General features: G+C 45.1%; 1 protein-coding gene across 7 annotated transcripts in view; it reads right to left on the reverse strand.

Moving 5' to 3' along the window:
• Positions 1-1,404: 1,404 nt before the first annotated feature.
• The window catches only part of LOC147619615 (transmembrane E3 ubiquitin-protein ligase FLY2-like), a 92,935-nt gene continuing 75,685 nt past the window's right edge, over positions 1,405-18,654 (reverse strand). For 3 of the 7 annotated variants that reach the window (XM_086773286.1, XM_086773292.1, XM_086773285.1), the window contains 5 exons: positions 15,619-15,786; positions 15,156-15,484; positions 2,493-2,609; positions 2,170-2,355; positions 1,405-2,085 (listed from right to left, as the gene is read on the reverse strand). In XM_086773286.1, the coding sequence (XP_086629412.1) occupies positions 2,254-2,355; positions 2,493-2,609; positions 15,156-15,484; positions 15,619-15,786 (716 nt within the window). In that variant the 3' untranslated portion in view covers positions 1,405-2,085; positions 2,170-2,253. Of the gene's footprint in view, positions 2,086-2,169; positions 2,419-2,467; positions 2,610-15,155; positions 15,485-15,618; positions 15,787-18,654 lie in introns of all 7 variants that reach the window. The other 4 variants (XM_086773288.1, XM_086773287.1, XM_086773291.1 and 1 more) reach the window with 4 other exon arrangements.

Here is an 18,654-nt window from a genome sequence, read left to right on the forward strand (position 1 = left end):
GATGGTTGTGGGAGATGGAGCAACTGCATTGCTTTTCTTAAAGGTTCTTTATGAATGAAGTGTACACCATGGACGATGCCATTTATTATAACCATAAACCTACATGGTCTATAGCCATGACCGCTCCAAAGATATGACCTCTCTCTTCTCCATGCTCTTCATCAATCATCACTTTGAGTTTACTCCCTAGCTTCTATTGGTTTAGCCTCCATCTCAATAGTTCCGTATTAGCCATCAAAGCTCCCATCACAAGATCACAAAGATGTGGAGGCTTTTCTATCTATTTTATTACAACAATAATACAACATTGTTCTCTATCTATGTTATTGTGCAATTTTAGTTTAAAGTTTATGGATCCAATTCAAGATAAGTGCCTTCAGTCTTTTGGTAAAAGCCAAATTATTTGAGAACTATGGTTGAGAATTCCTATCTTGGGATTTGAATTCCATATGATATTGTACAATGTCAAATCAAGCGTTTTATTAAGAGAGACGAATTTTGATGTATTTGAGAAGAGTTGGCTACTATACAGATTCGGTTTTTTCAGTCAATGGAATGTACATACAAACACTATAGAGCAAGTTGTTTTAATGTAGGGAAGGTTTTTTTAAAAAGTAATGTGGCAAAGTGAAATGCTTATTGCCTTACTTTCTACGCTCCTTTGACTTTCGTATATATTATAGCATGTGCTTATGCTTTCGATGTTGATATTGACCTCAAGTATAAGTTGTCCTACTTGGTAGATGATATTGGTCTACCTTCTTTCGTGACTTGGCTTATTGGTAAGATTTTATATTTGCCCTCTAGATGCGATCTAGAAAAGACATCCAACAAAGTTAGGTAGAATCATAAATTTGGTCATCTTTGAAGAGATTGTCGTTAGATGTTCAAGAAGCGTCTCAATGTGACAAGTTTGAAAATTTTGAAAAGATTTTTCTTGCAGCCTCAAGAGGTAATAAGACTCCTTCAATTTCACCAAGGACCAAGGCTTATCAGTATCAATAATACTTTTTATGAACTCATTTCTCAATTACTTCTTTTAGAAAACCAACTCATGTGACTAGACAAGACAAAGGCAAGTAGCACAAGTTGAAAAGTGGGAAAAACTATACATTTTTATTTTCTTAATTATGTAGTTGCATGCACTCAACTTCAAGAAGTAGCTCAAAGTAAAGAATATTGATAGCAAGCTTTTTGACATGTAAATAATCATGCTATATTGACTAGTTATGTACTCCCTTCGTGAACCTAGAACATTCAGCTTTGCGCACGCACGAGAGCACGAGCACGTGCACGTGCACACACACACGGAGAAAGATTTCTCTTAAAACTACCCTCATGGCCTGCCTATAGCTTAGTTATTTGGACCAAAATGCATGTAGTCTTGCTGTATGAAAAGAAAACATGTCCTCTATGTGAATGGATGTTTTTATTTGGAAAGTCTAGCTGCAAAAACCTTGACATTCCAAGGAGTATGTATTTGAGACTTCAGATTTTCGTCTTTCATTCAACAATTATTACTTCCTTCTAGCTTGCATAGAGCATCCTGCAGTATGATCCAGCAGCTACTTGATTTTCTTGGAGACTGGATTTTTATAGAAAATCCGTGAAAATTCGTGTTGACAGCCCCAGAGGTACAGCACCATGTATGAAACGAGCTCAAAATGTTTAAGAAGTGCTGCTTTTAAAAAAAAGAGCTGATACTGCCTGTGACAGCCACCTAGTTTATTCTTTAAACTTGCGCAATAAACTGCACAAGAGTCTATGCTGTATGAAAGAAAACATGACCTCTATGTAAATGGATGTTTTTATTTGGAAAGTCTTGCTGCAAAAACCTTGACATTCACACGGGAAACATGCATCCAAGTAACTGTGTAAGAACTCTAGAAATGCTAGATTGTCTGTGAAGCCAACTTTAATGGCTCAAATCAGGAGAATTTACAACTGGAACATGAAGCCTACTTTATTTGATATAACATGATAAGCATACCAAAACAGCATATGGGAATATCTTACAGTGCAGCCTCCATACACATGTCAAGCTCTCCCAACTGCTCAGACCGCATATTCAGAGACTAAGGAGCCCTGCAGTTTTAAAACAAAGTCTTGATCATAATTGCAGAAGACTACCTCCTCGAAACCATCATACTAGTGACAATTGGAAAGCACCTGCCAATTAAGGTATGCTGTTTCTGGCTGATTGAACCAATGGGTGGGACCTTCATTACAACACAGAAAAAGGTTTTGCAATGCCTACATAGGAGGCAAGGGTCTCCGACAAGTAGGACATTCCATTTTGATGTCCATCCAGCGTTGTAAACAACCAGCATGGAAAAAGTGATCACATGGAGTTACCTGCAAAGATCCAAGCACATTGCAATTTGAAAGGGCGGTAATATCGAGGGCAAAAATACTTACCTTTCGGATATTTCAAGGATACCAAAATCCTCCAATATAAATGAAGCACCATGTAGATCTACTTCATTACTCACCATACATTCTGAAGCTCGTTGCCGAGTGTCAACAGCAGCCATACAAATGACACAATCTATAGAAACACTCTCATCACTATTAACCATCCTGTAATAGCTATACTTTTCCGGTAATAACTGCAATGACAAAGGGAGAGGGTTTAGATCATGACGTTCTTCAGGGTAAGCTTGCACTTTTCATTGAGAGCTGATTGTCCTCAAAATTATAAGAGAAACGCAGAATAAAACAGTACACGGTCCCTTGATCCTGACTTCAAAACCTCCTACAGGACCATCAGTTTCCATCAGATGATCTATGGGGAGAGATGGCTTTATATGAGACAGTGATTGGCAGAGTCCGGGCACTAGAAGGACTCTCAGGAGATCTCCATAGAACTACTGGGGTCAAGCAGGGCTGATAAACACTGCCTGCACATCGTGTCCTGTGCTTGGCTCGAGTCCTCCATGCAGCTTACTGGAGAGGGGCAAAACAAGTCTTGGTATTCACATGTAGTTAGTTGGTTTGACAAACATGGCCTTCAGCCTCCCCCCTTTGAGTACAGCTATGATTCACCATTTCTTGATCTCTCCCGGCAAGAGATCAACTGCCTTATCTACCTCCATCTGTTAGGGCTGCACACGAGCCGCACAAAGGTGTCTCCAACAGAGCTCATTATGAAACTAAAGTTCTACAAAGCATTTTTTATGAGTTTTAGAGGATGGATTTATTGTAAGCCTTGGCTATCTTCAAAGGCACATGCCACATGCGATACGGATTGCCATCGGCCAGCTATGGGTATCATCCCACCGTCTATGGATTAAGTTCAGTAGATCAAATTGCACGTCTTACTATGAGATTCCTGGGAGATTTCATTGTCTCTTCCGAGACAGATTCGGCCCTCTCACGGATTATGCATTATGAGGACCAGAGATGCTTGGGTATGTACCTATTAGAACTTTGCCAGCACCAGGAGACCATGCTCAGACGGCACCTAGTGAGTTGGAGCCAATGAGATGCCTCTCAGACATCCATTACAGAGATTGCATTCGCCCACGCCAGAGAGTACCATCCAAGATTTACAGAGTCCGAGGGATCATGATGTCAAATACTACACCTCACCCGCTTTTCAGTACCTTTTGTTTCCATGTTCACAATCTACAAATGGAACTTTTGTAACACATGTTGGTCTCATGAACCCATTGGGTTTTTTGTAGACGTTAATAAAATCTCTCTCTCTCTCTCTCATAGGTCGGGTTCGGCCTCTAGTAGACGTTAATACAGCTTTCTTTCTTTCTTTCTTTCTTTCTCCGCCCCCCCCACCATGATGATCATTGTATCAACCTCTACTTTGAGAATGTTATTTGTACTTGTTTTGTTTTTCTTTTCCATGATGAGACAAACCATGGAGAGCATTGGATCACTTTGGTCTCATAGACCCATTGTTACATGCACTGAGTTCGATCGTGGTAACGCACAACAAAGCCTTCTTTAAACCTTTCCTTTGCTGAGATCTTTAGCATCCATTCACTGAGTAGAGAGAGAGAGAGAGAGAGAGAGAGAGAGAGAGAGAGAGAGAGAGAAGTCGACCAAGTATTGGGTCCCAAATACCCACTGAAGGGCACCCCCCTACAAGGGGAGTATATGCTTATATTACTTCTTTGGAAAACTGTTGTATAATGCTTTAGAACAAGATTCTAAGACTGCCCAATGCAAGGACGAGGAAGACCATATGTTGGCTGATAATCCACCAATCCAAGGGCACTAAAGAAGACTCTTCTAGGCCACTTATGCAAGTCCACAGGATAACTGTGGGACTGCACATATGCTGGCTGAATGTTGAAGAGGAGCTTCAATGATTTGCCTGAAGAGGAAGGAGACTGAATGCTGACTTGATGCCTGAATTCTGCTTGATAGACTTCATTATGATGAATGAATTATGCTGAATATCAGTGCTTACTTATATATGCATACCTGCTGCTGCTGGTCGGCCAGATCAGTTCGAACAAATAATGCTACATTAGCATTTAATGCTGGCGCAAAGGTTGTATGCCCCACATTCTACTGGCCGACTGCCATCTGTCCACGACCTGCTGTCCTTTTCTGGCCAACACGGCATGAATGTTCCCTCATGCCGTCGGCTGGCTCTACTTGTGGTTCAGGGCTGTAAACAGCCCCAACCAGGCTGCCAACTGAGGCAATTAGCCTTTGGTTGGCCCATAGGCATGCCTTACAAGCCCCTACATAAGTTAATGCTTTTGATGCAAAACCTAATCTATGGTTGACCTCTGCATGACTTTATCTGATGAATTCTTCAAGTGGGTTAAGAGGACAAACTCTCGACTGACCTCTATGGCTCAGAGAAGACTGGCCTACGTAGCTGGTGCCTGACTATCCCTGGACTGAGGGCTCCCAATGGGATCACGGCGTACGACAAATGTTCCTAAAAAGGTACTATAACTGTACAAATGTTGCACTGATGAAGCATTGTCCCAAGCTTTCATTTCGTAGTTTTGGTCCTTTTCCAGTCATTCAGAAGTTAAGTGATGTCCCTTTGAAATTAAAGTTGCCGAAAAGTTGGACTATGCACAATGTCTTTCATGTTTCTTAGTTGAAGCCATATGTAGGTCCAACATTGCAGGATGTATCAGAAGAGCAGCAACCAGATTTGATCGACAAGGCATAAGTCATAGAGCCAGAACAACTTCTCTTCCACAGATGGAAGCATGGTTCCGGTCAAAGAATCAGATAGTTCTATACGAAGTTCAAGGACCGAGGAACCCATGAAGCAGTATGGTTGGATGAAGAGTTCTTTTAGAAGTAACCCCAGTTATTGGCGGACTACTTGGAAGCCTTGAACCTGGCACCAAGCTAAGCAGGAGGGAATGTCATGTGCACCTTGTACTTGGGTACACAATGACACACTAGCATCATGCCCACTTGCTTCAGCCGTTGCTTCATGACCCGGAGATATTGTTCCCATTTAGACTGCTAGTCTTAGCAATATGATAATTGATTTGAGAACATCAAAGGCCAATTGATTATATATCTCTGTTTGGCCATCTGTCTCTGGATGGAATGCACTGGAAAACTGCAACTTAGTCCCAAAGTTGCCAAACAACGCTCTCCAAAAATGGGGCGTGAACTTCGGATCTCTGTCTGATGTGATTGTCCATGGCAAACCCACCAATGGGGTACCAAAACCAAATGAACAAGCGAGTTATGTCCTCGGTTGTGGTTGTTTGCTTGCATGGAATGAGCATGTAGAACTTACTGAATCTGTCAACAATAGTCATGCACTGTGTGTTTCTGGATCCAGATGATGCGGGAAGAGGATCTACAAAGTCCATACTGATGTTGTGAAAAGGTCCCTCTAGAATAGGCAAAGGCTACAGGAACCCTACCTGTTTTGTATGTGGAACTTTCACTTTTTGACATAGCCCGTCACATTTTGGGCCAATAAAATAACCGCTCTAACTACTCCAATGTCTTGTTGATACCTCTATGACCTTCGATAAGAGAATCATGGACATCATGGAGAAGTACATAGTGCTTTTCTTTGAGTACACATAGTCGGTTCTTGAAAAACAACCAGCCATCCTATATACTGTAGTGGTCTAGTTCTGAACTGAGGGCCAACTGATACTGAGCCCCGAATTCTTCCGAATTCGGATATTGTGCCTTCATGTTTTCCATGTCTTTTCTTTGAATTTCCAGCACGGTGGACTCTTGCAATGCTTGAATCATGCCTTTATGACTGAGAGCATCGACAACGGGGTTATTCTTACCACCATGGACATATTCAATCATTCCCCCAAACTGTTGGAACAATTGACTCCATCTGGATTGCCTCTAACTCTATTGAGTGCTATGCATGGTTTGCAACCATTTAAGTTCCTGGTGATTTGTCTTAATTGGAAAATCTCTCCCGTAAAGGAAATGTTTCCAAAGTTTAAGTGTTGTCATCACGCCCAAAAGCTCTTTGTCATAGACCGAATAATTCTTTTCGATGGTATTCAACTTGCGGCTATAATAAGCCACTGGACTACCATCTTGCTATAGAACAGATCCAATGGTTAGGTTACTGCATTGCTAATCCCCTCGAAAGGCTCATCCCATGATGCCAACTTTAAGACTGGTGACTTAGAGGCAGCTTTCTTTAATGCTTGGAATGCCTCTAAAGCCTTGCTCGTAAACAAACACTTTTTGGCAAGGAGTCTTCACACCCTTGAGCAAGTTGGTGAGAGGTGTTGCAAGGTCAGAAAACTTGTCCATATGCGTGTTGTAGGCCAATGAGATCCCAATGATAATTTCTTGTTTGTCCAAAAGAAGCATAAGATTGCACACTTATGTGTGGATTACAAGGCGCTAACTAAGTTGGCCCATTACTCATTTGTTAAAATTACCCATCATCTATTGCACCTTGGCTAATACCAAGCCGTTGTACCTCTTGGCTACTCTAATACATTGTTGACATCGTTCACTCTTGTGTGTGTGTGTGTCTCTCTCAAGTGTACTTCCACACGTAACTCTATTATGGCATCAGAACACGAGGCTTCACGTGAGTCTTTGATGATGCGAGAACAGAGCAGACAGGACTGCATGTGTGCATGTTTGTTGACGTAGGAGAATCGGCCAAGCTAGAGCAAGGCAATTGCACTTCCTTTTGTCCTTTTGCTTTTCGCCTGTGTTTTCCCTGATAAGGGACCGTTTCACAGCAGATTCTAGTAAAGGGGATTTGGCTCTCTTGGGTTCGTTCCCATGACTAGCCAAGATCTTTTGGAGTCTTGAAGTGAAAGGTGATGAGATTGATGCTTGTGTCATTGCTTCATGTTGCCGAGCCCGAAAATGTTTTGATGGATCCCAAGGATGTGTTTCATGCCATGTTACTAGCATGGCGCATCGGAGTTGGCTTTGTAGAGAGGACCTCAATGGAGCGTTCACATAGCAAGCGTCTACATGCAAATGGCAGTTAAACTTGGCATATTTCTCGGCAATGGTGAAGAGGGGTGGTGTCTCGATTGGCCGTTGCTAAGAGCATGGACAAGTTCTGTGCTGAGCACAAACAACAGGCCAAATAGATCGAGGAGCAGCAGCGACACTCCTGATTCTCTTGGGGTTTGTAGAGCCAAGGACGATAGGGAGGTGTTGGCATTCCTACAACAATAAGATTATATAACCCCCCCCCCAAACCCCCCCCCCCCCCCCCCCCCCCCCCCAATGTGCTTTTAGCCAAAGAGAGGCATGTGGGAGGTAGAGGGGGGCTGTCAAAAGCTCCTGTTTCATGCATGGTGACCCATGAGTTGGAGTTGCAGAGCACACATCTGGCTGGAATAGTGTGAGGCAGGTAGGGCAGCACGGATCCCCAGAGCAGAGAGGATATGCAGACTGAAACCGGCCTTCAGAAATCTGACGGGCGGTGAAACAAACACTTGCACACAAAACACTTGATCACCCATGGAAACCTGGAAAAGGAAAACAAACAGGGGGAGCTAGAGTGCTCCTGCAAATAGTACAAGGACACCGATTGGCCCCAAAACGTAGTGGCACCCCTTGCAGTATTTCTTTACTTGAACAAAATTTGAGTACAAAGTACAACTTATCGAATCCTCTACCAATAGGATCCCTTTTAGCTTTTCACCCAGGACTTTCCAAATAAGAACTCTCGTTATTACAGCACAGCATTCCATAGAGAAGGCACATCTGTACGACACCTCCCTGCTTGAAAAGGTCTTAGTCAGAGTAATCACCATGGAGGACGCTGAGGATATCCGCCATCGACCGATGAGAGACATCTTTGGATAGTGATGTATATGATGCTTACCTTTGTTGCTGGAGTTTGATGTTATCCATTAGGAGCTCCTAGTACCTTACTTTTCCTCATAGTTGTTGTTTCAGTTTCAGTTAGTTGTTTAGTTGTTTTAGCTTTTCTTACATAGACATTGTATCGGATCCACCAATTGTTGTAACCTTTTTGGTCTCATAGGTCATTTTGGCCTTTTGAAGACGTTAATATATCATTTCATTTCTCTCTCTCTCTCTCTCTCTCTCTTTCTCTCTCTCTCTCTCTCTCAGGAGACAGTGGAGTATAGAGATGCATATACTTACCTTGGTGTGGTTTTTAGTTGTCAGAGGAGTACCAGCTGAGGCCAGGATTTGTCACTTGTGCCAGATGCAGCCAGAGACAGAGTTACATTACATATGTCACTATCCAGTATACTATGAGATACGAGGCCGTTTTCACTGCCTGTTTAGAGAGGGTTTCGGACCACCTTCCAGAGTCATGAGATACTAGGATCAGAGATGCCTCGGATTATACTTGCTGGAGCTACGTAGACATAGAGAGGGTCTCTTGAGAGGGAGGGGATCAGAGAGGGAGAGAGAGATTGAGCACTCAGGCCAGTAGGCATTGCAGCTAGCCCCAGAGTATAGCTGCACCAGAGGTACACTGATTGATCGGGCTATAGAGCTGGGGCGGTCTAGGCGCCCCAAGATGAAAGGCCCATCTCGACACCAGCGGAGACTACAACAGAGGATTAGGACCATACTAGCACGGCATTGGAGACGTCCAGTCAGAGTGCCCACCATGGAGGACATTGAGGATATCCGCCATCGACCAATGAGAGACATCTTTGGATAGTGATGTATATGATGCTTACCTTTGTTGCTGGAGTTTTCCTTCCCAGATGTTATCCATTAGGAGCTCCTAGTACCTTACTTTTCCTCATAGATGTTATCCATTAGGAGCTCCTAGTACCTTACTTTTCCTCATAGTTGTTGTTTCAGTTTCAGTTAGTTGTTTAGTTGTTTTAGCTTTTCTTACACAGACATTGTATCAGATCCACCAATTGTTGTAACCTTTTTGGTCTCATAGGTCATTTTGGCCATCTGAAGACGTTAATATATCATTTCATTTCTCTCTCTCTCTCTCTCTCTCTCTCTCTCTCTCTATATATATGCTGAGCGAGCAGGTTTACGCTCATCAGGGCAGGCAGGCTTCAGGAGAGCTTTCTCTACCACTGACCATGTATTCACTTTGAGATGTATGATTGATCAGGCCAGAGTGAGGAAGAGAAAGCTCTATTGCTGCTTTGTGGATTTCCGCAAGGCATTTGACACAGTACCACGAGAGAGGCTCTTTCAGCGCCTGCAGTCTCTTGGCATACCAGCAGATATGACATGGGGCATCTATGCATTATATGAGCAGGTTTTTGGGCGAGTCAGATGTCCAGGAGGTATGTCCGAGACTATTGCTAGCACCATTGGTGTGAAGCAAGGATGCCCACTTTCCCCCACGCTATTTGGGTTATACATTGATGAGGTGGCTGACTTCATTACACGGGGAGGTGGAGATGGAGTTGATTTAGCAGGTACCTCAGTACATATTATGCTCTATGCTGATGATATTGTATTAGTGTCTGAGTCCCCAGGTGGTCTACAGCAGCATCTACATGCACTCGATGATTTCTGCACACAGAGGGGTCTTACTGTGAACCTTGGGAAAACCAAGGTTATGGTCTTTCATACATCGAGACAGGGCAGGAGTCAGCTGACATTCACTCTCGCAGGATGCCAGGTGAAGGTGGTGACATCATATGTGTACCTAGGGGTTACCTTCTCTGCAGCAGCCACACGCTTTACCATGGGTTCAGCAGCCAGAGCTAGATTGACACGGGGATATGCAGCATTGGCTATGCTAGAGAGACAGTGCCACCAGGCGCATTTTCAGGAGCCCCGGACGAAGGGGTGGCTATTTGACACATTAGTCACACCGGCATTGATGTATGGAGCAGCAGTATGGGCGCCAGGCCTTGCTACCCATTGGTGGACACAGATAGAGAGACCACAGGCCCTCATGATGGCACGCATGATACGCAGCAAACCGTCAGTACCCCATGACATTATCCGAGCAGAGTTTGCTGCGCCTCCTATGATGGTAGAGGCCATATTTCAGACTATATGCCTGCTAGACAGATTCAGAGAGATGCCACAGGACAGATTATCATACAGAGCTTTTCAGGCATCTAGACAGTTGGCTGAGGCAGGAGACAGAGGATCATGGTATGCACAGGTCACACATTGGTTCTCACAGCATGGCCTAGACATGGATCATCTACCACTATTCCAGTATGACAGGGATGCACCACATATCCGTCTCTCTCATAGTGAGAGGAACAGAGTATTGAGACAGGATCTATGGCAGCTCTATACAGGAGAGACATGGATATCGCCTACACAGCCTCTTCCACCGAAGATGCTATACTACAGAGATCACTTCATGAGTATCACTGTTGATGGATTTATAGAGAGGCCTAGATACATGGAGGGCTTTTTACCACACGGCTCCCGAGTGGCTATTGGTCAGCTCAGAGTTTCATCACACCGATTGGAGATTGAGACTGGCAGAGCAGCACGGATCCCTCGAGAGGAGAGGGTATGCAGATTGTGCAGAGAGGAGGTGGAGAGTGAGGAGCATTATGTATGCAGATGCAGAGCATATACAGCCATCACAGAGAGATATCCCATTTTATTCAGAAAGCCACATTCCCTACGCCAGATCTTTGAGACAGCAGACCAGCGCATACTGGGGAGATACATTCTAGACATACAGCGCCACAGAGAGACATTATTACAGGCTCAGACAGCTCCAGAGGGGGGACGACAGACACAGATTACTACATTTTTTCAGAGATCCATACCCCTCCCAGTCCCTACACGGCAGGGAATTACTCTCCAGAGAGCAGAGACACTTAGAGCCCGCAGGAGACAGAGGACACCTGGCTTTCGGACACCACGCCTATACCAGAGAGAGATGACAGAGATCAGAGCTCAGTTTCACAGGGAGGGTGCGGAGCGACTGGCTCGCTTCAGAGCACACCCAGGCATGTTCTTCAGGGAGCTGTGGACACCTCCTTCACTGATGTATACCATTTTATACCCCCAGTATGGTACAGGATGGAGCTAGCTAGGTTGCATATCATGATTGTATACTCCATGCATATAGCTTTGCATTCTCCTAGTAATAGAGCTCCATCCCCTGCACACCCAGATTCAGCTTTTTATTCAGTACTTTTTCATTTTGTTGGGATGACAGAGGATACCCCATACAGGTACTCCGACTTGTCTCATAGGCCGAGTTCGGTCTTCTGGAAGACGTTAATAAAATCTTTCTTTCTTTCTTTCTTTCTCTCTCTCTCTCTCTCTCTCTCTCTCTGTGTGTGTGTGTGTGTGTGTGTGGGGTACCGGTTTTTGGTCCCATATGCCTTCAAGGCATTCCGTGGACGTTGACTCTCTCTCTCTCTCTCTCTCTCTCTCTCTCTCTCTCTCTGCTTGCTGCTGATGATATTGTGCTTATAGCAGACTCACCAAAGGGTATGCAGAGGCACTTGGATACTTTACATGCTTATGCACACGACAGTCGGCTCTCAGTTAGCCTTGGTAAGACCAAGGTTATGGTGTTTAACACTACAACTCAGTGGGTCTGGAGATCAGCGCCTATTTTCACATATGGGCAGGAGACAGTGGAGTATGTTGACTCATACACATATCTTGGAGTGGTGTTCACTGGGCCCACATTTTCCATGAGGGGGGCAGCAGAGGCCAGATTGACTAGAGGATATGCAGCACTAGGAGGTCTAGAGAGGATGTGCTCACAGGTACAGTTTCACGAGCCACGCACTAAGCTGTGGCTTTTTGACACGTCGGTCACATCAGCTATGCTATATGGAGTATAGATCTAGGGGCCTAGCCTAGATCGTCATAGTCGATCAGGACGCACATACGATGGATGGAGATCGATGGAGAGACCACTTGTGTCCATGATCTCCAGGATGATTCGGGCTAAGGCCTCGGTACCCCATGAGATTATCCGAGCCGAGATGGGAGCACCACCGATCATAGTCGAGGCTCTTGCCAGATCAGTGTCCTTCATTCATAGCACCTGGGAGCTTCCCGGACACCGGTATGCACGACTTGCTTTAGAGTCCTCTCATCAGCTAGCCATGGAGGGAGACACTTCATGTTGGTATGCACAGATAGCATCCTAGTTTGAGCTCCACGGGTTCAGCTTAGACAGACTTCCACCCTTCCAGTAACACATTCTAAGATTAGAGGCACCCTCTCTCACCTTAACACATTCTGAGATTAGTAGAGTCATCAGACAGGACCTCATTCAGTTGGACACTAGGAGGACATAGCTAGAGCCCTCACAGGAGTTAGGGATGAAGATGGCTTTCTATAGAGACCATCTTCTCCGCACCACTAAGGATGGCTTTATACTTAGACTGAGCTACATGGATACCCATTTGTCTCATGGATTGAGGTGCACCATTGGGCAGATCCGCACCTCTTCACATCAGTTAGAGATAGAGACAGGTAGATTTAGAGGCATACCTCCAAGGGACAGGATATGTCAGATTTGTTGGATAGAGCCAAAGACGGAGGAGCACTACATCCGTCGCTGCACAGCATATTATGAGATTCGAGGGCGTTACCATTGCCTTTTCAGAGAGGGATTTGGACCACTGGCTAGAGTCATGGACTATTGTGATCAGCGATGCTTGGGTTTTTATCTCCTAGAGATCCGCAGGCTCAGAGAGTCCATTATGAGGAGCAGACGCCCAACTCGCAGGGAGTCCACACAGAGACAGATCACTGACTTCTTTAGAGGGACTACCCGGGAGGGGACACAGCCGACAGCCCAACAGTGGGCACCCCGTGGGACTCTAGTTGAGAGAGCTATCCAGTTGAGCAGATCCAGACGCCCGAGGGTTTGCGGATCCTTACATCAAAGACGATGCCTACACCGGAGGATTCAGAGCATAATTGCGAGACATCGGGCTCGTCCGACCAGGCATCTCACTATGGCAGATATCCAAGCCATCCGGCAGAGACCCATGCTAGAGCTCCTAGGATGATTACCACTCCAGCCATATACTGTTGTACTCACTGTCACTTTTGTACTCCCCCATATTCATGTATTCATGTATCCATGTACTCATGTACCCCATTTTGACTAGTAGCATTAGCTTCCCACTCTCCCTAGTTGCTGCTTCCGGATGCTCCCTACTGATGTATTGTAGGGCTAGATACTTACCTTCAGTCCTTTCTTTTCTTTTCCAGATAGTGTATCAGATGTCATATGGTTGTAACTTTGGTCTCATAGGTCACTTTGGCCTTTTGAAGACGTTAATATGACATTTCATTTCATTTCTCTCTCTCTATTTTCTGCACATCTTCTTCTATGTTGTGCGTTATACTCGTCGTGAATGATTGCTGAATTCTGCGCATTGAAGTTACCGATTCTTCCACCAACCTTCCGCATGTTACAACATCAAAATCTGAGGTTGTAAACATAGTGGTATTTGCCATCCCTAGCTTGGCATGGGTTAGTAGAACTAGGCTAGAAATCAAAAGCTGAGGTTGTAAGCTAGTGGTATCATCCCTAGCTTGGGATGGGTTAGTAGAACTAGTCAGGGGCTAGGCTAACCTAGAGGTTTAATTATGGCATCTAAAGAAGACATGGCCCAGCTTAAGACTTTTGTGGGCCTAGCACGTACTACTCCATGCAATGACTCACTTGGAGTATGTCCTAGTGATATGGTACACTTCATGTGCAAGTGAAGCCTAGATCCCCAGATCCAGGGTGAGTTTGGCACTCCATGTTGGGCATGGAGCTACATGCCAGTCCCCCAGTTTGGATACCTAACCCAGGGTTGACGCCCAGATAACAAAAATTCTTAGGTGTGTTGTGCATAACAGCTACTGAGATAACTAACTTCCTAGAGATTGTAGTCAAGGTAAGGTGATTCTCTCTGTTAATGCTGGATTCATCACATAGCCTCCCATGATGGCCGATTGATGTACTTGTACCTTACAAGGGGCACCGTAGCACCGAGTGTGGGCCAGATTTCATGGATCTATCTAACCCTTGATTGTGTTTTGGAAGGGGCCTCTCTGAAGGACACTACTAGCCAAAGCCTCGGAGAGTAGAACTCAAAACTCCGAGTTTGTAATGCCCCCTTGTTTGCCGACAAAAGCGGGTTGCAGGTTGTGTCTCAGGTGGCCTCGGATTAGTCTGCTACTGTGATCTTGCCCACCACGGTGATGGACTGCAGCAATGCTATTGCACTCAAAAGCTGAAGGTCTGCAAAGATGCAGTTGAGGTAAACCTTCATTGACAAAGTCTAAGCGGCTTTAATAGAGTCCTCCTAAATTGGGAAGCTAGAAGTAGTCAAAAGCCACTGAAAAATGAATCCTAAGACCACTGCTACAAAGAAGGGTGACATATATAACAAATGAGGAGCGGAAAACAGAAATTGAACAGAGGGGGGGAACTTTGGGAGAGAAAAAACAGCAGGGAGCAAACAAGAAGTGATGTGCACTAGGGGAGAATCATGTATCTCTAATAGGATCCTGGTATGGACTGTTGTACAATCCGCATGCAGGAAAAAAACTCCTGGATTTCCCGTCCTTTCCTGATAACGCTATCTTTGAGCCATACTCTTTGGATATATATAATCAACTATAAAACATATGTGGTAATCATACAGAATTGAACCATAAACTGAGGGAGGCAGGTTGTGATACCATGCACAGCACAAGTTTCAAATCTAGTCAATATAAATCCTTTGAATTCCTTCATGCATAAAAGCCTGCATGCTTCACAAAAATCTTGAGAATCAAACCTGGTGAGGGATGAACCAGCACGCGCCAAAATAATGCTGGAGAAGGAGAATGAATACTTGCAGTACTAAAAAGGTACTGAGACAGATACACCATTTGATGTCCACATCGACCCGCATGAAATTTTTTGGGCAGCCAAAAGTGTATAAGGGAATGGCTAAGCGAGTTATTGTAATTCCCAAGATATAGTGAACATGTAAAGGTTTGCGCGTATCCCGTACAACATTGGTGACAATCTGTGGGATCCAAAAGGAGTAAAAAAAGAACAAAATGTATCTTAGCATACTGTGGAACTCATACATGATGAGAATGCCTCCTAGAAGAACCCCATCTGCACAAATATCCAGCCAAAATTGCCTCAGCAACAGAAAGTGGTGTGTAACTGATTCGAGAACATCTGGAAATAAACCACTTGAAAGCAAACTAATTAAGGAAGAACAATTTGACAGGATAAGAGTTCCATACAGAACCGGGAGTAGAGAACTGATAGTTCACGCCTCATTATTTCCCAGCCTTCACCAGAGTTCAGTGGCCGCCTAGCCTTCCAAATAGCAAGGAGGTATCTCATCTCAAATATCGAGAATATTACAAACTTAAAAAAAGCAGCTGTCGCAAATGCATTGAAAAGAGACTCTGTAGAGAATTAATGACTTGGAGTCAACATCCCTCTCTCTCACTCTCTCGCTCTCTCTCTCTCTCTCTCTCTCTCGGATTTGACATTCTCAGCTCATAGCTCTAGTCTTTGTTTTCTTTTGTACCATGATGAGATTACATGGACACTATTGTATCACTTTTGGTCTCATAGACCCACTGGGTCTTTTGAAGGCGTTTAATATAACTCTCTCTCTCTCTCTCTCTCTCTCTCTCTCTCTCTCACCAGGCCCCTGGTCAAATGATGCCACAGGTGACAGGATACAGATGGGAGACAGCTTGCAGAGTAGGGACGAGATCGGTACACAGTAGTAGAAGATCAGGGGGGGTGGCAGTTCTTTTCAGGGAGGAGCTGCAACCGCTTCTACACATCGTTCGGAGAGATGATCAGGCCAGATATATGTGGGTGAGAGAGACTGAGGGCCGACACAGGCAGATTCCTGTATATTGCCATATGCTATTTTGCTCCTAGTACATCGACATATGCAGCACCTAGAGGGCAATCTCCTTTCTCTGTGCTAGATGATGACATATGGGAGTTCTCTAGGGATGGAGACATCATCCTGTTAGGGGACTTTAATGCCCGGACGGGCAACCGCTAGACAGCCTTTTATGATACCTCAGAGGAGATGCTGAGAGAGCTGGACACTCCGGATATGGAATTAGACAGACGCTCACAGGATGTGGAGTGCACAGAGTATGGGAGATATTTGGTAGATATGGGGACTGCACATGGGTTGGCCATACTTAATGGCTTGCAGAGGTTTCCGTCAGCAGCTGGATTTACTTGCTTTCCACATAGACATGGTGCTAGCACAGTGGATTATGTTATGGCTATGCCGAGCTTTGTTTCATGCATTGAGGACTTCACAGTTGGATCTCGGCCCATTGGGGTAGTAGTGGATCATGCATTGTTGACATTGACCATCTCTTTTCACTTTACCACAGCTCAGAGGACACGAGGGGCAGATCACACTCGATATACTTTTACTTCAGAGACTGATGCTGTCTCTAGAGATGGGAATTATAGAGGTCTGTACACAGAGGAGCCAGGGAGACCTTTGGAGGAGCTGACCCATATACTGACAGAGACTTTACAGGATGCGGCGAGAGAGGCATATCCACATACTCAGCCTGGACAGAGACAGCGTTCTAGGTGTATGCCCCAGAACAGCTGGTATGATGAGGAGTGCAGAGAGACAAGAGCCCCCGACTGCAGCGGGAGGTTGCTTTGGAAGTCACTACTCACCGACAGTCACGTATTGCCTTCCGGCGCCTTGTGTGAAGGAAGAAGCGGGCCTTCCTTGCTCAGCTAGAGCAGGAATTATACTAGCTGTTCTTGAGCCAGGATTCGAGGGAGGCTTGGCGTTTGTTTCATGAGTCCTCCCCTGCTTTGGCCATCACTTCTACAGAGGTCTGGGGTAGTTATGCAGCATCTCTATATACAGTTCCTGGACAAACACCTTTTCCTGACCCGCCAGCACCATGCCCACAGACATGTACTTTCTTTACCGCAAAGATGGTAAGGAAGGCCATTGATAGGATGAAGACTGGGATAGCATATGATCATGATGGATTGGTTGCTGAGCACTTTATTCATGCGAGAGACATGCTGGCAGAGCTTCTAGCAGTGATGTTCAATCGTGCTATGTGTGAAGGCTTACCCGAGACTTGGAGTATGTCCACCATCGTGCCTATCTTCAAGTCAGGGGACCCTATGGAGCTAGGGAATTATCGCACTATTATGATTGGTCACACACTAGCACGATTGTATGCATCCATTCTTGAGCAGCAATTGAGTAGATGGGCAGAGAGAGAGGGCATTCGAGCAGAGGGACAGGCAGGGTTCAGGAGAGGTTTCTCTACTCTTGACCACATCTTGACTCTGCGGGCCATTATTGAGGAGGGCAGGTCGCATGGGCGACGGATTTATTGTAGCTTTGTGGACTTCCGCAAAGCATTTGATACAGTGCCCAGAGCCAGATTGATGAGGCGATTACAGGAGATGGGGGTAACCCCACAGAGCTCATATGGGGGATTATGGCTTTATATAGATCAGTTGCACGACAGATACGCACCCCAAAGGGGTCTCTACTTTGGTTCACTCCACTATAGGAGTGAAGCAAGGTTGCTCGTTAGATCCCACTATTGTTATATGCTGATGATATTGTGTTGATCTCTGACTCCCCTGAGGGTATGCAGCGTCATCTGGATGCTTTACATGAGTTTGCACATGATAGTGGATTGTCTGTCAACCTTGGCAAAACCAAGGTTCTGGTGTTTAACACCACGCCACAGTGGGTTAGGCGATCAGCTCCCACATTTACATATGGGCAAGAGATTGTGGAGTATACAGATGCATATACATATCTTGGGGTAGTATTCAGTGGGCGAGTGTTTTCGATGAGGAGAGCAGCAGAGACCAGATTGACTAGAGCACATGCAGCCCTGGGTGGTTTGGAGAGGATGTGTTCGCAGGTTCAGTTTCAGGAACCTCGAACGAAACTTTGGCTTTTTGACACTCTAGTGACATCAGCTATGCTTTATGGAGTGCAGATATGGGAACCTTCAGTGGGCCATCACAGCGCAGGCGGGTGGAGAGGTATGGAGAGGCCTTTGGTATCTATGATTGCTAGGATTATTAGAGCCAAGGCCTTGGTACCTCATGAGATTATTCGAGCAGAGCTGGCGGCTGCCCCTCTGGTGATTGACGCTCTTACGAGATCAGTCTCCTACATACATGGCTTGTGGGATCTCCCCCGAGACAGATATGCACGCCTCGCCCTTGAGTCCTCCCGACAGTTAGCTTTACACGGAGACACGGCTTGTTGGTATGGACAGATGACATCT

This window comes from Cibotium barometz, chromosome 33, assembly GCF_041138505.1.
Source record: "Cibotium barometz isolate CiBa-2024 chromosome 33, ASM4113850v1, whole genome shotgun sequence".
Classification (NCBI taxonomy): Eukaryota; Viridiplantae; Streptophyta; class Polypodiopsida; order Cyatheales; family Cibotiaceae; genus Cibotium; species Cibotium barometz.